At 43.1% G+C, this 20,494-nt stretch overlaps 1 protein-coding gene across 5 annotated transcripts in view; it reads left to right on the forward strand.

Moving 5' to 3' along the window:
- The window catches only part of LOC120611100 (signal transducer and activator of transcription 5B), a 54,489-nt gene extending 39,909 nt beyond the window's left edge, over positions 1 to 14,580 (forward strand). For 4 of the 5 annotated variants that reach the window (XM_039873447.1, XM_039873446.1, XM_039873448.1 and 1 more), the window contains 13 exons: positions 40 to 191; positions 640 to 795; positions 1,195 to 1,374; positions 1,715 to 1,802; positions 1,882 to 2,004; positions 2,600 to 2,692; positions 4,874 to 5,080; positions 5,958 to 6,052; positions 6,158 to 6,288; positions 7,170 to 7,340; positions 10,977 to 11,028; positions 11,353 to 11,457; positions 11,968 to 14,580. In XM_039873447.1, the coding sequence (XP_039729381.1) occupies positions 40 to 191; positions 640 to 795; positions 1,195 to 1,374; positions 1,715 to 1,802; positions 1,882 to 2,004; positions 2,600 to 2,692; positions 4,874 to 5,080; positions 5,958 to 6,052; positions 6,158 to 6,288; positions 7,170 to 7,340; positions 10,977 to 11,028; positions 11,353 to 11,457; positions 11,968 to 12,094 (1,680 nt within the window). In that variant the 3' untranslated portion in view covers positions 12,095 to 14,580. Of the gene's footprint in view, positions 1 to 39; positions 192 to 639; positions 796 to 1,194; positions 1,375 to 1,714; positions 1,803 to 1,881; positions 2,005 to 2,599; positions 2,693 to 4,873; positions 5,081 to 5,957; positions 6,053 to 6,157; positions 6,289 to 7,169; positions 7,349 to 10,976; positions 11,029 to 11,352; positions 11,458 to 11,967 lie in introns of all 5 variants that reach the window. The other variant, XR_005655080.1, reaches the window with a different exon arrangement.
- The last annotated feature ends 5,914 nt before the right edge of the window (positions 14,581 to 20,494 follow it).

The following is a 20,494-nucleotide window of genomic DNA, read 5'->3' on the forward strand; positions in this document are numbered from 1 at the left end:
TCTGGGAGCCCAGAAGAGCCTGCTCCCCACTCCCTGCAGGAGCTGGCCGAGAAGCACCAGAAGACGCTGCAGCTGCTGCGCAAGCAGCAGACCATCATTCTGGATGACGAACTGATCCAGTGGAAGCGCAGGCAGCAGCTGGCCGGGAACGGAGGGCCCCCCGAGGGCAGCCTGGACGTGCTGCAGTCCTGGTAATGGGTGTGGGGAGCGGGCAGGGGCTCAGGGTGGTGCTACCAGCTGCTGCTTCTGCCCCTGTGTTTCCACGCGCAGCTGGCTCACTCTGTCCTGTGACAGGTCTTATTTCACTAGTGGTTCTGGTTCCTGATCCAGACTTTGGTGCCCCCAATCATGCCTCCTCCCCCAGGAAGGGAGTCCCTGTGTTGGGGAGGAGGGCAGGGCGGGTGTGCAGAGTGATGCTCAGGCTGGATGAGCCCAAATCAGGGTCGCTCCTCCGGTGTGTTTCTGTTTCTGGATGGCAGCGCAGCTCCGCTCTGCTCAGTGGACGGGAGTGGTGGCTCAGGTGTAGAGCCTTCTTGGTGAGGGCTTCCTGGGTGATGGTGGAGCTGGGTCTTGGGGGCTCTTCCCCGGGGATGGGGTGAAGACCCTGTCCTTCCTGTCGGCCTTGGTGCTCATGTGCAGGTGTGAGAAGCTGGCCGAGATCATCTGGCAGAACCGGCAGCAGATCCGCAGAGCTGAGCACCTCTGCCAGCAGCTGCCCATCCCCGGCCCAGTGGAGGAGATGCTGGCCGAGGTCAACGCCACCATCACAGACATCATCTCGGCCCTGGTGACCAGGTGATTGCCGCCCTTGGGCACGCCCGGCCCCCCACATGGTTGGCATGGGGGAGGCAGGGGGTGCTTTTGCTGAATCCTTGCCTCTCTCTGCCTCACACCCCATCCCCTCTGTCCCCAGTTGCTGTGGCTGCTTGGCGTTGACCTTGCCCAGTCTCTCTTGTCACTGCCACATGGGCTGTCCTTTTCCTCTGCAGCCCACGCCAGCTGCTGAGTTCGTTTCCCTGCCTCCCCGTTCACCATCATCCCCCCGCCAAATCTCAGTGGTCTCCCTGGGAACAGGGTGTCTGCCATGTGCTCTCTCTTTGCCTGCTGAGCCCCGTTCAAGGCACCCTCCCCACGTGGAGGAGGGACCAGAGCCCTGTCTCCTGAGGCCGCATCTGGTCACTTGTGTCCCCACAGCACATTCATCATTGAGAAGCAGCCCCCTCAGGTCCTGAAGACCCAGACCAAGTTTGCAGCCACCGTGCGCCTGCTGGTGGGCGGGAAGCTGAACGTGCACATGAACCCCCCGCAGGTGAAAGCCACCATCATCAGCGAGCAACAGGCCAAGTCCCTGCTCAAGAACGAGAACACACGCAAGTACGCGTGCCCCCCTCACGTCTGTCTGCCCCTTTCCTCGAGTCCCCACGACAGGAAAAAGTGATCCTTCTAGGAAGCTTCTGGGCCCAGCCATTCCTGTGTAGGAGCGCTATTAGCCCTTTTGAGTTCTTCTGTGAAAATATGATTTGGTTTCACTTAATAAGAATACATTTAAGAAAACTTTTGTATATTTCATGTATATTTTTGTGGAGCTATCATTTCCTCTGAATGATGTATTTGTAACAACCTGCTCTGTTTCCTCCTACCCCGACTGTATTTCTATCCCGTGTGAGCTGAGACCATGTGTGGATTCAGATTTGCGTCTCTCTCTGACTTGCAGTGATTACAGTGGAGAGATCTTGAACAATTGCTGTGTGATGGAGTATCACCAAGCCACTGGCACCCTCAGCGCCCACTTCAGAAACATGGTGAGCATGGAGAGAAGAGGAAGAATGGATTTTTCCTGTCTGCGTGAGGGCTTCGTCACCTTAATTTTCTCCTTTGCAGTCCCTGAAGCGAATTAAGAGGTCTGACCGTCGTGGAGCAGAGTCGGTAACAGAAGAAAAATTTACAATCCTGTTTGAGTCACAGTTTAGTGTTGGTGGAAATGAGCTGGTTTTTCAAGTCAAGGTAAAGCTCTCCCTTAGCACTGTGTATGAGTGTGTGAGCGAGAGCATGCCTGTACTTTATATCACTGAAGAATTGTTTTGATCGCATAGTGTCTTCCTTTTGGTTACTGATAAACAGTAAGGGAGGAGACCTCATCCTTAGAACTGTATCTCTTAGATTCTCTTAAGAAGGAACAAACACTAACAAACTGAAATAGTTGGAGACATAAGTAGAAGATGAATCAGGAGAAACATCACTCAGGATGAATCTGAGTAACAGCTGTAATAAATTTGAGACATGTGTTACTTGCTTTCCAGGCCCCACCCCCCGAAATGTCTCCATTCTCTTTTCTCTCTCTTGTTTTCCATGTAACTTTGAGAGTGTACTCCATCCTTTAGAAATATCTAATAAAATCTCTTTTCATATATCAAAAATTTCTAAGATCGTGCCTATGTGGAAAAATCATATTATTCCTGGAGCCATTCACTTTCTGTGTCCAAGGGTGACATTTACTGAAACTCGAGGGGAGAATGATTGCATCGTGATAGCAAAAAAGAAGAGAAGGAGAAGAATGGGCGATTTGTGGGTGCTCAGCCCTTCTCCTGTGTCTTTCTAGACCCTGTCCCTCCCGGTGGTGGTGATTGTCCACGGCAGCCAGGACAACAATGCGACGGCCACTGTTCTCTGGGACAATGCTTTCGCAGAGCCTGTGAGTGGATTCCTTGGGCCTGTGGGTCTCACTGTCTTGTCTCACTGTGTCGTGAATCTCTTTCATGTGTTATCCCCCAAAAGAGCATAGGAAAAAAAAAATGTTGTTTTCCTTCGCTGGAGACAGAATAGAGAGAACATGGAAAATGGAAAGAGCATGGGCTTGAAGTCAGGCCACGGTCTCAGTTCAAGCCCCACCATTTCCTGACTCCTTGACCATGGGAAATTCACTTTACCCCGAGCTTAAGTTTCCCCTAAGTGTCTGCCACATGAGGATGATAATGTTCCATAGCATCGTTGAGAAGATTAAATTAGATAACATACAAAATTCTTCTCACATAGTCAGTACTCAGTAAACATTATTTTTGAGTCCTTGGGTGAACCCATAAAGGAAATTTGGGACTCCTAGGTTCTTTCTAGCGGTTAGACCTCTCGGGAGGTTATTTTAGCTTAGAAGTTGCTTCCTGTCATCTTCCTTCCAATAAATGAGGGTGACATTTAATGTCTTTTCAAAAGTTTAGAGTCTGTGATTCATCCCAGGGCTCTCATGAAGAATGAGATACTTTGTCTAAAGGGACAAATATGATTTTGCGGATCTGTGCACTCAGATACTCTGAATCCCACTGGTGTGCTGCTTGATGAGTATTTTCAAAACACTTCAGTAGGCAAAGTTCTATGTGTTGCCTATTTCCTGTAGAGATTAGTCTGTAAAAGCATGATTAAAGGGTTATAGTTCTTATTTGAGACATTAAAGTATGTTCTGCAATGTGTCTTCTGTGAAGAGTCATACACTCTCAATGATTTTTTTTTAGAGAGCAATATTTTTGCTGCCAAAGTGAGATTTGTATCAGAAATCTACCACGCTTGTACTCCTTGATGTGTAATGCAAACTCTGGGTTTGAGGCTCCTTTTAAAAACTATCTGCCTGCATCATGTCCCTGATAAGCTTCCTGGGGAGGATTGCCACATCTCTCATTTCCTTTCCTGCCTGTCCACAGATCTCACTCCCCCGGTAACTTTGGCATCTTCTGCAACATGTCATTACTAAAGTATCTTGTCTAATTAATAAGCATTTTTAACATTTTTCAGTATGTTAATAACTAATGTACATCCTCTGCTGTTTTAAAATAAATACATAATTGTAGGAATTTACAGATATATTTATTTGCATATGCGTCAAATGATATAAGTATATTGCAGCACTGTTTGTAATAGCTAAAGATTGGAGGCTGATTCATAGATGTCCATCTGTGGGGATCAGGTTAAATATATTATTGTTCTTCCATGCCGTAGAATATTTAGCAGCCACAAAAGAAAATGAGGAATATTTTTATGTGCTGATGTGATTACTCGCAATTATAGTATTAAGTGAAAAAAGGGAGATGTAGAACGTATGGATTTTATGCTTCCATTTGCATTTTTTTTCATGAAAAATTAATATATTTGCTGGCCTGCATAGAATATATTTGGAAGTATACACAAGAAACTAGATTACATGTTTTTGGGGAGAGGAACTGAGTTGCTAGGGGACTCAGGGATAGGAAAGTGACTTCACTGTATAACCTTCTATGCTTTTTAAATTACATATCATTGGAAGGAATTGCCTAGTCAAAAAAGTTCTTTGTAATAATTAAAATGTATTGTGGCTGAATGGGATGAAGAGCAGTTTATTAAAGATTCATATTTTAACCTATTTCTTAATAAAGTCATCCATCTCGCAGTTACCATTCATCGTTTCACTTTGAGCCAGAGTTCTTGGCAGAAGGTGTCAAGGGCAAGGATTACACTTGCACACACACACATGTTCTCTCTCTCTGTACTTAGCTAGGGAATCAGTCTTTTAGATTTCTGTTCCCATCAATGTACAGTGGAAGAGCCAGACCTTGATCATGTTCTGTTTTTGTGGCTTTGAGAATGTAGGATTGGACCACACATTCAGCAGCTCATTTAGAGAACACCTTAGACAGCACAAAGTTACCCTTTAGGGTGTGTGTGAAGAAGGTCAAATGAACCTTTTGAGCTTCCTAGAACTGCACAACCCTATGAAAGTATGAACTGATCCTCAGGCTCTGTAAGATAAACATTTGTAACTACATCCAGCCGTCAGCGTTTTTCTTTTGCGGGTCGAGGGAGTACATCTGCAACTGTTTTCTCACGAGATTCTGGCCTCTCTCCCTCTCAGGGCAGGGTACCATTTGCCGTGCCTGACAAAGTGCTGTGGCCGCAGCTGTGTGATGCGCTCAACATGAAATTCAAGGCTGAAGTGCAGAGCAACCGGGGCCTGACCAAGGAGAATCTGGTGTTCCTGGCGCAGAAACTGTTCAACAGCAGCAGCGGCCACCTGGAGGACTACAACAGCATGTCCGTGTCCTGGTCCCAGTTCAACAGGGTGAGGGACCTGTGGCTGGCTGCCATGAGATTAGCCCCTCCGAACCAGATGTCTTCAAGAGTCTCCCTGCCCCAGCCCTGTGCTTCTTGTCTCTAACGAAATGTGCCCAAAGTCATAAGCTCCTAAATAGATGGACACCCACGTACTTTTCATGTAGAAAATTACATGTTTGAGTATTTAAGTAAATTGGGCTTTGTGTGCAGCCAGTGCTTTTCATATAGGAGACAGCACAAAGCAAACGTTAATGTAATTCATGAGAAGTAAAGCTTTGGCGATGATCAGAGCTTCATGGCTCTGTCCCATTGATTATGATGTCCCCGATGTGGCATGCAAAGTCAGGCTCCCGCGGGGTGCCTTCCCCTAGAATCAGATAATTGCATTTTGCTGATAATTATTGTTAACTGCTGTGTGATGAAGCAATCTCTGGGGCTTCCCAGTGCGATTTAATTCAGTTCAAATTTACAACCCGCCCCTGAGCATCTTGTTAAGATGCAGGCTCTGATTCAGTAGGTCTGAGATGAGGCCTGAAATTTGCATTTCTCAGAAGCTGTTGGGTGATGCTGCTGCTGGTCATAGACCTCACATCAAAAACAGCAAAGGCCCAGTCAGCCCAGGTCCAGAGAAGGTGTTTGTGGCAGGGTCCATGGGTGTTGGTAATTGCTCTGTGATATTTCCTCCTGCTTTCTTCTTTTCCTATTGTGTTTTTTCAGTGGCAGGACCATTTATTTGGGCAAGTGGATGAAGGCTTGTATATTCGTATGATTCTGACAGTGTCGATGTTTGCTTTCCTTTCGATTTTTCCAGTTAAAGCGTCTACAGGTAATATTCCACGTGTTACTTTTGCCTTCTTATGTTCATTTTTTGTGTCTCCAACCAGGAGAATTTACCAGGACGGAATTACACTTTCTGGCAGTGGTTTGATGGCGTGATGGAAGTGTTAAAAAAACATCTCAAGCCTCATTGGAATGATGGGTGAGTGTTGTCGTTTCTTAAGTCAGCTCTTAAGCCAATGATAGAGTACAAAGGTCGTTAAAAAAATCATACTCTGCTTCTGCTCCTTTGGCCTTTGTGATGCAGGGCTATTTTGGGTTTCGTGAATAAGCAACAGGCCCATGACCTACTCATTAACAAGCCTGATGGGACCTTCCTGCTGAGATTCAGCGACTCTGAAATTGGCGGCATCACCATTGCTTGGAAATTTGATTCTCGTGAGTATTCCTCCTTTCTTAAGAGACAGCCAAGGTGCTCTAGTTAGCTGCTTTTGTTGCAAAATTAACATAACATACAATTTATTGAGTACTTATTATTCGTTGGGGCCAGTACTAATTATGGGAAGCACAAATGTGTAACCATGACACAGATGCAGGGAACACGGCAGCCTGTTTAAAATCTTGTTATGGGAAACACAAGTACTAATTTTGAGAAACGCAAATGTATAACTGTGATCTGGCTACCTGTAATACAGTGTCCTGTCCAAAATCTCAGTTGCTTCTCTTTTGAAATGTTTTCCTTCTTATTACTCAACCTTGAGCTATTTCAGAGAAAAATTACATTGATGATTTGGATCCTTTAGAGTAGAAATAATATGCTATTTTAATTATTCCTTTATCCTTACTATACAAGGCTATTGCCGTCGATCATTTCCATCCAAGAATCTTTCCTCTTATTCTCGCAATAAGATAAGAGTAACTTGTGAGTTTGTTTTCTGTGATTTAAAGATTTTAATAGCGTTTAATAACGCTCACCTGTCCTCTGGCTATGGCCATGCTTCCTATCTTTCTTATGTACTTTTTTACAGGGAATCGGGGGTCAGTAAGAAATTTCTTCTAGAAAGGGACAGAATACCACTTGAACTTGAAACTACCTGAGAGAGATCATTGGATCTCTAGGGAAGTGGTGTGTGCATTACCAGCTATCTACCCATGGCTTTTAAAAACAGCTGCTTGATCTGTAACCTGTCGTTATTTTTAAATGAAGATTTTATTGGTACAATTTTAATGGAGAGCTTTAAATTGTAGTATATTTGGGTATTAAGATTTCCTATTCAGAAATCGTGTTTAGAATATGATTATTCTGTTTATTGATCTAGAGGAAAGAATGTTTTGGAATCTGATGCCTTTCACCACCAGAGACTTCTCTATCCGGTCCCTGGCGGACCGCTTGGGGGACTTGAATTACCTTATCTACGTGTTCCCTGATCGGCCAAAAGATGAAGTGTACTCCAAGTATTACACACCAGTTCCATGCGAGCCTGCCACTGGTAACAATGTTCGCATTCTGATTTGGTTTTGTTGTGATTTGGGTTTTGTTTTAGTCTTGTGTGTATGTGTCTGTCTGTCTGTCTGTCTATCTGGCATGAAAATCTACACAATTCATATTCAGTTACTGCTGTTTGAGCATTTTCCAGGGCAGATGGAAATTCTGGGCTATATTCTTCAGTCGTACAGAAAACATACCTGCCACTAACCCCAAATATCAAATCGAAGGGAACAAATTGCTTTTAACACAATTTTAGATCCAACAAAATTAGGAAGGTAAAATTTCGTTTTTCAAAACAAATGGTTTTATTGTTTTCTGGGCATAAAAGTATTATGGATTTATTGTAAAATTTCCAAAAAAGTATAGAAAAGAAAATAGACATTATGCAATATCTCTTATCTAGAGATTAACTACTGTGAATAATTTAGTGAATTTTTTCCAGTCTGTATAGATATGTATTCTTTATTCATTCATTCAGTCACCAGATGTTTATTAAGTACTTCCTTTATGGAGGTTGCAATCTAATAGCAGAAGAAAGACAATGAACAAGTAAAGAAATAAATATACAAGTGAGATAAGTAAATTAAAAAAATGTAGTGATGGATGCTTTGAAGACAAATAAGCAAAGTTAAACAAACAAGTGACAGAGAAGAGGATAGTGGGTAGCATCTCACTAGAAACCTTCCCTGAGGAGGTGACATCAGAATAGACCAGGAAGCTCTATCTAAAGATCTAGAGAGAGAACATTCTAGGCTGAGAGAACAAGTGCAAAATCCCTGTGGTGGAAGTGAGGTTGGCGTGGTTGAAAACTCTCACAAGGGCCCGGGAGGCTAGAGCTGGATGAGCAAGGAAGAAAGTGGTAGGAGATAAGGGCAAAGCAATAGGACGGGCCAAATCATGTCAGGCTTGGAGTCCAGGGTAAAAGGCTCCGGTCATATCATACATCAGCTGTTGTGATTTGTTTTGTTTTGTTTTTTCAAAATATATCATAGGCAGAGTTTTAGGTCAGTAAATATAATTACAATGTCATTTTAATAATTGCATAGGATTCCATTATATGGTGATTCCATGATATATTCCATATTGGTTATTTAAGATCTTTACAATTTTAAGTTATTCACTGATTTTTGTTATGATTAATATAGAGATAAGCTGGTATATGCATCTCATTCAATTATTTCCTTAGGATAAATTCCTAAAGTAGTATTTGTGTCAAAAAGTATATACTTTTTAAGCATTTTGACACATCTTTGCGGAATTGCCCTCCAGAAAGCAGAATCCGTTTTCGCTCCCACAGATGTCTGCTGGAGCATCTGCCTCTCCATCCCCCTGCCAGTCATAGGTTCTGTCCATCCGTTTCATGCCAGTCTGATTAGCATATAAATGATATCTCAGTTCTTATTTTCACTTCTTTGATTCTAGGTAAGGTCAAAACACCTTTTTATCTAATGGTAATAACAATAATAATAAATAGAATGCTAATAGCAACTAACATTTGTTGAATGCTTACTGTGTGCTAGGCACTCTTCTGAACATATTTCATATGGTATCTCATTTAATTCTCAAAACAGGCCTGTGAAGTAGGTACCATTACTACCCCATTTTACATACGAGGGACTGAGGCACAAAGAAGTAAAATAATTTGGCAAAGGTCACAAAGCTAGGAGGAGGCCAAACCAGGGTTTGAGCTCAGATAGTCTAGCACCAGAGCCTGTGTTTGTTAACCTCTACATTATTGGTCGTTTGTATTTTTTCCATGAAGTGCGTTCATGTTCCTTGCTCATCTTTCTTTTGGAATTCCTTTTTTTCTTAATGATGTATAAGTAGTTTTACATAGTAAATAAACCTTTTATTATATATAGCAAATATTTTTCTCAGTGTGTCATTGTTCTTTTAACATTTTTCATTTTGCTGAAGTGCAGAGACTTGTAATTTCTATATAACCCAATCTATCAACCTTTTTCCTTTATAGAGTCTGTCTTTTATATCATGCCTTCCTAACCTAAGGTGGTGGTTATATTTCTAGGTGGAGAATAAGCCAAAATATTTTTAGATTTATGTTGTATTTTGGATTAAACCTATCACTGCGGCTTTTTGTTAGTACAGCTAATCTAGATTTTTAAATTCTATTTTTTATAACATTTCTTTGGTTTTTATCTTTTTTTGACAATCTGTAAAATTCTCTGTAGACCATAAGCACAAAAAGCATGAGATACTATGCAAAGGTAGCCCCTGACATTTGTAGCCCTAGAAGAAGCAGGTTAGGATACCAAGCAATTTGTGAACCACGTAGCATTCACTGCCCTGGGCTGTTCCATCCTGTTGACTCTAGAGTATTCTTCATCATATAATTTAGTTAGGAATATACTTATGCCGATACTCACATTCCCAGGAAACAAAACTTCATTCACTGACTTCAGACTATCACATTCCTACTACCTACTTACCTCCATTTCCGTAATCAGCCTTTTAACCCATTTCCTGTTTGTTGCCCCAGAATACTCACTGTTGGCGCTTGCGTCTGTCTGCAGTGTTTACCCTGAGATAACTCGAGTGCAGATTAGTCCTAACCTTACCCCCCAAAGTTTGCCATGAAATATCTCATTTTTATTATTATTTTTGCATCGTTCTAATATATCGATAGTCTTTGGAAAAAATGACATCATTCTGTTTATGGCATTCTGTTTTTAGTAGTTCGAGTGCTGAAAACGTCAAATCCTAGAAAACGTAGCATTTCTACGCGTGACATTAAATGAACTCTGGCAGTGAGCTGCAGGGTTTTTTTTTTTTTTAAATGGAAAAAGGTTTAAAAAGGTAACTATGCTGGCCAGATCACTTTCAGGTTTGTCCCCTAGCGGCCACATCCCAGTGGGATTCTGTGGTGAGTATTCTTTCTAAGCAGCCACAAGGCACAGACAACACTCCATTGGGACAGTGACCATCAGATTATCCCCAGGTGCAGCACGCCTAGGGCCATGAAGAAGCATGCAGAGACCTGAATTCCCTTTCCTAAAAGAGTAGAAACTCAGAGTAACTTCCAGGGTCATCAAGTCAATTTAATCCCTATCTAATGCTTAGATTTTTCTGTGTGATCCTGACACGTGTTTGTACGCCTTCCACGTGAAAACCTCCAGTGATTAGGAAACCAGTTCTTCCCGAGACAGCCCATTGGTGGGGGGAGGGCAGCTCTAATATGACAACATTTTTCCTTATGTGACTCAGAATTTGTCCTCTTCTCACCAGTTGGTCCTAATTTTGTCCCGCAGGACACAGAGCAAGTCCTGTCCCTCTATGGCATCTGCGACTTTAAACTTTTAAAGATATTTATTTTTTTACAGTTAGTATGCAATTAATGCTTGATTCTGATTTGTATGGAAGTGTATATTTTCTGTGATTTGAAGAATTTATTAAAACATTCGCACCAACTCGGAGGATGTGTTCACCTGCAGTTCTAGTATTGAGGCTTCTCCTCTGCCCGGTCTTCCTAACAGATTGATATGTTAAGTGCTTGTGTCAGATTCTAAGATAACATTAGATGGTTGTGTCCTATCTTAAGAAAATATGTGATTCATAAGGGAGGTTGCCTTTTTACTTCATTCGAGAACTTTGGTTCTCATCACTGTTCCCCCCTTGGCAGCTAAAGCAGTGGATGGATACGTGAAGCCACAGATCAAGCAAGTGGTCCCTGAGTAAGTGCCCAGGGTCCGGCTCTGGTCTCCTGTTGCCTCTTTCCTCCTCCCCTGGCTGTCTTCACCCCTCACTGCTGCCCTCCTCTGCCATTCATGGGCCCATTGCTCCCTTCCCGCTGAAACCTGGCTCAGCCCCAGGGAGGGAACTAGGCTTGGTCACCATGGGGCCAGTACCCAGAATCCCACTCCTGCAGCTGGAGCCCGAGGCCCAGTGGGCACTTTGTCCTTCTACACCTGAAAAAGACACAAAGATGTCCCTGAGCCTCTCCCCAAGTCGCCTGCTGCCCCAAGGCCACTGAGGCTCTGCTCTGCTTCCTCCCACAGGTTTGTGACATCTGCAGACTCTGCAGGGGGCAGTGCCACCTACATGGACCAGGCCCCCTCTCCAGCCGTGTGCCCCCAGGCTCATTATAATATGTACCCGCAGAAGTAAGTCGTGTTCTCGTGGGGCTCCGTGGGGAGGAACTGGGCACTTGGTGTCAGGCTGGACCCTGGAAGGCTAGTGGGCAAAGGAATCCAGAGCTTCTGTAGGTCTGAGACCACCCAGCCAGGCCTGGCTCCAGCACGTGCCCAGGTGGAAGAGATTGAACCAGAACTATTGGTAGTTTAGAGTGGGGTGGGGCAAGTGTCATCTGCTCCCAAAATGGAGATTTTTCTTGTTCTGTATAAGGACCAGATGGAGTTTAGATCTGTCTAGACAGCCAGCATTAGAGGCAGCTGGGAAGGTGGGTATTTGTAGTCTGAGCCTTTCTGTCTGGCTAGCAAAGGACTCTACTTCCAGTGTTCAGATCAGAAGTGGTTCTTTTCCCAGGAAGCCGAGGGTACATGTGGTCTTGGGCAGCTCACTTGGTGGGTTGCGGGTTTGGGGTAATCTCTGCTGCTCCTCACTGGCCGCTGACAGCCTTTCCCTTTCTCTTCATCTCCTCTTTCCCTCCCAAGTCCTGACCCCGTCCTTGACACTGACGGGGACTTTGATCTGGACGACACGATGGATGTGGCGCGCCGTGTGGAGGAGCTCTTAGGCCGACCGATGGACACTCAGTGGATTCCGCACGCACAGTCGTGACCTCTCATCTCCATCTTCAGCGTCTTCGTCCTCGCTAGAGGAGTTACTCTTGTGGATGTTTTAATTCCATGAATCGCTTCTCTTTGGAAACAATACTCATAATGTGAAGTGTTAATACTAGTTGTGACTTTAGTGTTTCTATGCATGGTGACACCAGTGAAGGGAGTGTGTGTGTGCGCGCGCGCGTGTGCGTGTGTATGTGAGTTTGTACGTTGTGGTGTTTCTCCCCCTTGCTGTCCAGAGTTTAGCTATAGCATTGGGGCCGCAAACAGATGCTGTGGTTGTTTTAACCTTGTACAAAAAGGCAGTTATTTCCATGAACCCTGGAATTTGGCCACGTGTCTTGAGGGTAGCTGAACTTGACATGTTCACGTAAGAGAAGGACAAAGGGAGGAGAAAGCACTTCCTCTCCGTTGAGTCTTTGTCACTGTGTCTGCCAAGCAATTGTTATATAACCATGATTGTCTCTGCTTTTCTTCTGAAACGTAGAAACTGCCTTTTGACAAAGCAAGCCAGTCCTCCCTCCCCACTCCCCCTCACCGCCGTTTTCCTGGATAGTGATAGGAAAAGGGCCAACATATGAGGGTTGTTGGGGCAAGGGGAGTCAGGGGTTTGGGGATGGGTAGTGGCTTTTTAAATAATGCTTAACCCATCTTAATGTTCTCCCCCGCTTCCCTCCCTGCCTGCCTCCCTCCCTCCTCTCACTCTGTGGGACTGCCACTCAGTTCCTCTGTGTATGCACATGTGCAGACACGTTTGATGGACTAGAGGGAAGAAGAGAGGGTCACATAACTGAAGCTGACAGTGTTGATGTCCTTCGTGTTGGCAGCCAGAGTGGAATGCCCATCCCTGACTCGAAGGTGCTGAGTGTCGCCTTGTCACCCAAGGAGGGTGCACTACTAGTCTGCCCATCCTTCCTCTGCCCTGAGCAAGGCTTTCTGAAAGCTCATCGATAATGGCTTTTTGCAAATGTTGAATGGTGTTTTTGTTTCTAAATTGAGACTTTTTGTTTTCCCCTTTCTACCCTAATCTGACATCAAAATTCTTTCTTGCTGTGTCAGGTCACCTCATTTCCCTTCACTGTTCACACACAATGTCTTGGAGTGTGGGTGGCAAGAACATGGTCCAAACCCAGGGCCAGCACGGTCAGTGGGTGTCATTGCCCACCTGGTACTAGGTGCTGGGTGTCAGGCCTTGGTAGTTTGGGGGAATGCAGTCAGCAGGTTTGCTGAAAGTTTGGTAAGCTGCGAAAACAAAACAAAACAAAAAGCCTCAGCATAATTTTGCCCACATTTCTTCTGTAGTTTTACACCAGAAAGAAGGAATGGGCTATGGTAGGCAAGTGGGAAGAGGCGGGAGCAGGTAGAGCTTTCGGGTTAAGCCTACAAGGTCACCCCCGGCCCCCTCTCTAAAAGAAGGACATGACCACGCCCAGGAGAGAATGGCTCTAAAAACCTTATTTTTATACATGTGAGTAAATAAACAGATATTTTTTTTTTACAAAAATAACTTCTGAACTTATCAGTGTTTTGATGTTAAAGGAAAATATTTCTCTGTAGTAATTATTTATTGGAAGATGACTTTTAAAAGCTGCTGTTTGCCCTGGCTTGGTTTCATACACTGATTTATTTTTCTATGCCAGGCAGTAGAATCTCTCTCTCTCTGCCTCTGAGGAGCAGGTTTGACCCCTCCATTGATACCAGCATTGACATAGGATGCTACTAAGCCCCTACGTACCCCTCAAGATTTGATTAAAATTCCACCTGTGATATGGGAGTGTTGGGGAAGGTGAAAAGGAAGCCTGACTGCTCTCGGGCCCAGTCTTAAAGAGCCCTCATCTGCCCATCACTCAGGCTTCGTCATCATGTGCTTCTTGCTGTCCCAGGAGCCCTGATAGTGAGGGGAACAGGGATAGACACACTTTCATATTGGTAGTGGACCCAGCCCTAGGGCATGCTGTAGGCAGAGCTCTCACTTTACAGTTGGCATTGGGGTTTGGAGGCCAAGTGCTGAGCGTGGGGTTCCCATGCTTGTACAGTTGCTGACCTGTCTTCAATTTTCCTGAGGCTGTGCCTATGGTGGGGAGACATTTTTGACTGAAAGGTGTGATCATTATCTGCATTATACTTCCTGTCTCCCTGTTCCTGCAAACTAGAAGAGGCAATGGGAAAACTTGACTGCCTCAGCCTCTCAGTCGCTCCCAGACACACACACAGAAGTCATCAAAGTGTTCCAACTCCATGTGTGCTACGTGCAGGGTTTTGTAGGGGGTGGGGGGGAGAAAAAGCGAATATAACTTAAAATGGAACTTTACTTTTTATAATTTTTCTTTTTAAAACTTTGTGAAATTATTTCAGATACATATTTTAGTGTTGAGTCAGATTACTATTTAGCCACCAAAAAAAGGTATTGTGTATAATTTTACCTGGGGCAATCACAAAATTGTGTATTTTATGTTACAATAAAGGCTTCCTCTGCAGGGACAATATTGAGTCCTGTTTTAATTTTTTTCCATCAGATGGTGAGGGAGGGTGGTTTAATAAGGAAAAGTATGAAATCATCAGTTTGACTCTGAAAAGAACTAGTTGGGAGTTGGCTGCCTCAGAGAACGAGGCATCAGTTTTGATGGCAGATGCGGGGGAGCATTTCTTACCTTCCTGCTCATATGTTTTGGAAATTAGAATGATAGTCTTTATCTCCTAGCCTCCTGTCTCTGCACTCTTCCTCTTATGAAGCTCATCTTTAAAATTCAGTGCATTTAGAGTACCTGCCCTGAGCCAGGCACTGTGTGTGGGATGAGAAATTGTTCCTGCCCTCAAGAGGATTGCAGTTGGGGAAAGGCAGCTAACACAAACAGTTAAGACAGGATATTAGTTCATGCTGTTATTATATTAGTAAAGGTATCCCAAGACCATTATCGAATACAAAAGAACACAGCGGAAGGGCAACAAACAGCTCGAGCTGGCTCTTAAGGAACAAATAGGAGTTAAGAAAGAAAAAGGTATTCAGTTTTTGAGGTGGGTACATCACTCAGCAGTGTGCCATTATTCCCACCTCCAACACCAGAGGCCAGAGCCATGGCTCAGAGATTTTGACTTAGAAGGGAGAGTTAGGCTATAGAACAGAGAGCTTTGACTGTCTCCTCAAATGAACTGACTGAATTTGCAAAAGAATTTCAAGCTTAAGAGTGCTCTCAAAAACTGGAGGTTGTGATGAAAGACAAATGATAGCTACATTGGTGATATAGGCTAACCTGGGCTGGCTAGTTTGCTGGAGAGAGATGGTGAAAGAGACAGCTGGGAGGAGCTCTCTCAGAGTCAGAACAAACCTCAAATACTGACCTTCAAAGCCTGAATTTGATTGGATCAGTTTGGGGAGCAATTTATTTTCCAGGGCATTGTTGAAAAAAATATATAGCAACCAGCCAATAATTAGTGTAATTTAACAGCTGGCTATGGTCAGGGATAGAGACAAAGACCTATGAAAAATCACTGTTATGCTAGGGTGACTGTGGGCATACTCGAGTCTGCACCCCCCTGAAGAACAATAACAAGCTTCACATTATGTGGGAAATAGATAAACTCACCAAAGTAATCCAGCCACTCACTAAAGATATACCAGTAACAAGCCCTGGAAATTTTACTAATATATGGAAATAAAACAATACACTCCAAAATACCCAATGGGTTAAGGAAGAAATCAAAAAGGAAACTAGAAAATACTATGAGAGGAATGAAAATAAATATACAACATAAAACTTATGGGATGCAGCTAAAGCAGTACTTAGAGAAAATTTTATAGCTGTAAAGACCTATATTAAAAAGGAAGAAAAATCTCGATAACCCAACCTTCCAACTTAAGACATTGAAAAAAAAAAAAAAAACTAAAGCAAGCTGTAGGAAAGAAGTGATAAATAGAGCAGACATTAATGAAATAGGGAATAGAAAAACAATAGAGAAAATAAAACCAAAAACTATTTTTTTAAAAGATCAACGTTGACAACCTTTCACTAGATTGACCAAGAAAAAAAGAATCAGAAAAAAGGAAACATTACTATAGACCTTACAGAAATAAAAGAATTATAAAGGAGTACTATGAACAATTGTATGCTTATACATTAGATAACTTAGGTGAAATGGACAAATTCCTAGAAAGATAGGAACTAAGAAATAAAGGGGACAACCAAAATGGCATAGATGATAGAGGCTCTGTTCATCCCTCTGGCAACCAAAGTTGTGACGGAAACAAGGAGCAGCAGCAAGGAAAAATCTCCTGGAATCTAGATGAACAAGCCATACAACTAGGGGGAAATCCAAGAAAGCACCCTGCAACGGCAGAAGGTAGGATGAGGCGAGGACGCAGGGCTGCCTGGTCTCGAGTGGTTGAGTGAGACGGAGGCTGCGGCAGCCGCCGAAGCCTCTTAAAGGGGCCGCGTCCGCGAGCAGATTTTCCCAGTGACAGACCTACTCGCTCTGAGCACTAGTACTGGTTCAGCTGTGTGCAGGGGGCACCAGGGGCTTACAGGGAGACATTGTCGGAGTGAGGGCCGAGGAGAGACTCATTCTGTACAGAAGTACCTGCGGTATCCATTGTTCCCTGTTGAGCCCTCCCCTGTCCCAGTGCTCTGTACACAGCGCCGCCATAGCTGCGACGTCACCAAACTGGATAACAGAGGTCACTCTGCCCAGAGGATTCCCTGAAACCCTGCCTCCCCCAACTCGAGGCCCCACCCAAGCCACATTCTGGTATAGCTTCAGCGAGTCAAGTGTGCCTTGCTGAGGAGCACCTAGACTCACACTGGAACCAGCTGGCCTCAGTTTCTGGTGTGGCCTTTTGAGGCAACTATAAGCACAACATCTGTGGATTGCTTGCTGAATCTTAAAAGGCGGCCCCGGAGGGGCAGAGGCTTGGGCTAAATTTGGCCTGCAGCTGAACCCCTCTCAGGACTGTGCCACTGGACACCTGCTACACAGATCCACACTAATAAGACTGGGAGACTTAGGAGCTTTGCTTAGTACATAAACAGGCGTGGGAAGGCAGCCAAAATGGGATGACAAAGAAGCAGAAACCGTATGAGAGAACAGAACAGAGATCCAGATATAATGGAGTCAACTAATCTAACAGATGCAGAGTTCAAAACACTGTTTATAAAGATGCTCAATGAACTTTTGGTTAAATTCAGTGAGAATTTCAACAAAGACATAAAAAGCATAAAAATGGAAATGGAAATTATAAAAAGGAACGAGTCTGAAATGAAGAACACATTATCTGAGATGAGAAGTATATTAAATGGAATAAACAAAGGAATAAACAGCGTGAATAAAGAAAAAGATCAAATGCCCTATCTAGAAGATGGGAAAGCCAAGGACACTCAATCAGAATGGCAAGAGATAAGATGCCAAAATTGTAAAAATATTTAAGGAGCATATGGGACACTTAATAGTGTCCAAATATCCATCTGATCGGTGTAACTGAAGACAAGATGTTGAACAGCTGTTTCAAGAAATAATGATGGAAAACTTCCCTAACCTGGTGAAGGAAATAGACATACAACCCCAGGAAGCTCAGAAAGTTCCAAAAAAGATGAACCCCAAAAGACCAACACCAAGACACATCATAATTAAAATGCCAAAGGTTAAATACAAAGAAAGAATATTAAAAGCAGCAAGAGAAAAACAGATAGTTACCCATAAGGGAACATCCATAAGACTGGCAGCTGATTTCTCAAAAGAAACTATGCAGGACAGAAGGGCTTGGAAAAAAAATATTTGACATGATGAAGACCTAGGATCTATAACCAAGAATAATCTATCCAGCAAAGCTATCATTTAGAGTTGAAGGACAAATAAAAAGCTTCCCAGACAAAAATAAGCTAAAGGAATTTATCACCACCAAGCCACTATTACCGGAGATGTTAGAGGGACTTCTTTAAGAAGAAAAAACGTGTATCAAAAAGAGGAGTAAAGAATGGTAACAACTACATTTCTATCAATAAGTTCTTCAAATGGAAAAGAATTAAGTGCTCCAACCAAAAGATAGAGTGGCTGAATGGATAAGAAAACAAAACCCCTACATATGCTGCCTACAAGAGACACACTTCATATTAAAAGACACAAACTAAAAGGAAGGAGATGGAAAAAGATGTTGCTTTGATGGACCTAGAAGGTATTTAAGTCAGAGAAAGATAAACACTATATGATTTCACTTATATGCGGAATCTAAGGAATAAAAAGAACAAATTAATCAAAAACAGACTCACAAATATAGTGGACAATTTGGTGACGTACAGAGGGGAGGGGGATTTGGAGGGCTGGGAGAATGGGGTGAAGGGTTAAAGAAGTACAAATTAGTAGCCGCTGGATGGTCACGGGGATGGGGAGCACGGCATAGGGAATGTCAGGGGAGGGAGGGAGCAACTGGGGGGATCGTTTTATGAACTATATAGATGTCTAACCAATGTACTTACTGTATACTTAAAACTAATTAAAATAAATTAAAAAAATAAAATAAATAGACAATCTGCATAGATTTATAACAAGAGATTGAATGAGTCTACAAAGAAAAGCCCAGGCTTCACCACTGAATTTCACCAAACATTTAAAGAATTAATACCATTTTTTTTTTCTGGAAATAACTTATTCTTCAACATCAAAGGAGCACCGCTGATGGTAGAGGACATCCCTGTCCTTATGCGTTTAGCATTTTCACAAAGAAGATTGCGCCTGTATCACCGGAAAGGAGGGTTTTTACATAGATAAGGAGGCCCATTAATTTGTTTATTGCTTTGGAATATACAGCTCTTAACAAGCATGTGCCACTTGGTTACAAGCCACCTGGATTCCTGAAGGCTATACATATATCAAGCCCCCATCCCCTCTCAGGTGTGGAAATCCACTGTCTTGCTGCTGCCCAAGTCTGCTTCTGTCTGTAAGTTCTTTTAATAAACTCTTTGTTTAATTCTGGAGTTGCCAGCCTCTTTCTTCGGTCTCAGCCATGTCCTCCTTCAGAGGTCAGTTCCAGTATACCTCAGGGAATTTTTTCCAGTACAAAGGGCGCTATCAGGAAAAGGAAGACAGCCCACAGAATGGGAGAAAATATTTGCAAATCATATACCCGATAGGGGGCTCGTACATAAAATACATAAAAAACTCTTATAATTTAATAATAAAAAGTCAACCCAATTAAAAGATGGGTACAGGGTCTGAAAAGACGTTTCCCTGAGGAAGATGTACAATGGCCACTAAACACATAAAAAGGTGCTCGACGTCATTAGTCATCAGGGAAATGCAAACTGAAATGGACTCATATCACTTCACATCCCACTAAGATGGCTAAACCGAAAGGCCACATAAGACAAGTGTTGGCAAGGACGTAAAGAAATTAGAACGTTCATATACTGCTGGTGGGAATGTAAAATGGTGTGGCCCCTTTGGAAACTAGTGTAGCAGTTTCTTAAACGGTTAAAGAGTTACTATACGACTCAGTCATTCTACTTATAGGTATCTACACAAGAAAAATTGAAATATATGTCCACAGAAAAACTTGTACATAAATGTTTATAACAGCATTATACGTAATAGCCGAAGAGCAGAAACAACCCAAATGTCCGTCGACTGGTGAGTGAATAAACAAATGTGTTGTTTACGCACCACACTTGGATAGTATTACATCCAATGGAATATTATTTGACAATAAAAAGGAATGAATTACTGATACGCAGTACCTCATAGAAGAACCTTGAAAACATTATGCTAAGTGAAAGAAGCCAGACACAAAAGACCACATGTTTTATAATTCCATTTGTGTGCAATGTTCAGAACAGGCAAATCTATAGAGACAAAGTATATTTGTGGTTGCTTAGGGCTGTGGCAGGGGAGTCTGGGAAGGGAATGGTGGTATAGCTAAAGGGTACAGGGTTATTTTCTAGGTAATGAAAATGTTATAAAATTGACTGTTGGCATTGCATGAATCTGTGAATATACTAGGAACCATTACATTATACACTTTGAATGGGTGATTTGTATGATGTTTGAATTCTGTCTAATAAAGCTGTTATAAAAAAAAAAAAAGCAAGAGATCAGCCAAAAATAAAAAGGAGTGAAAGCGAGGTAGGCGGCCTGATGGTGAGAGCAGACCTGTGCGAAGAAGCTCAGCTGTGAAAAGAAGGAAGAGACGCTGCAAGACCTAGAGGTAGGTGAGGCCGATTAATGTCTGAGAGCCTGGGTCAAGAGCACAGGTGGAGGGAGGGCTTAACCTTGGACAGCAGAAGGACTTTATTCTAGAGCACAGCTTCTCCAACTTTACAGCAAGAGAGCAGGAGCCTAACTTCAGGGGGCACCTTGCTCTAAAACGACCTCGTGCCATAGATAGAAGTGTATTTTTCCTTGGGCTAAAGCCAAC

This window comes from Pteropus medius, unplaced genomic scaffold (genome assembly GCF_902729225.1).
Source record: "Pteropus medius unplaced genomic scaffold, Ma_sr-lr_union100, whole genome shotgun sequence".
Taxonomy (NCBI): Eukaryota; Metazoa; Chordata; class Mammalia; order Chiroptera; family Pteropodidae; genus Pteropus; species Pteropus medius.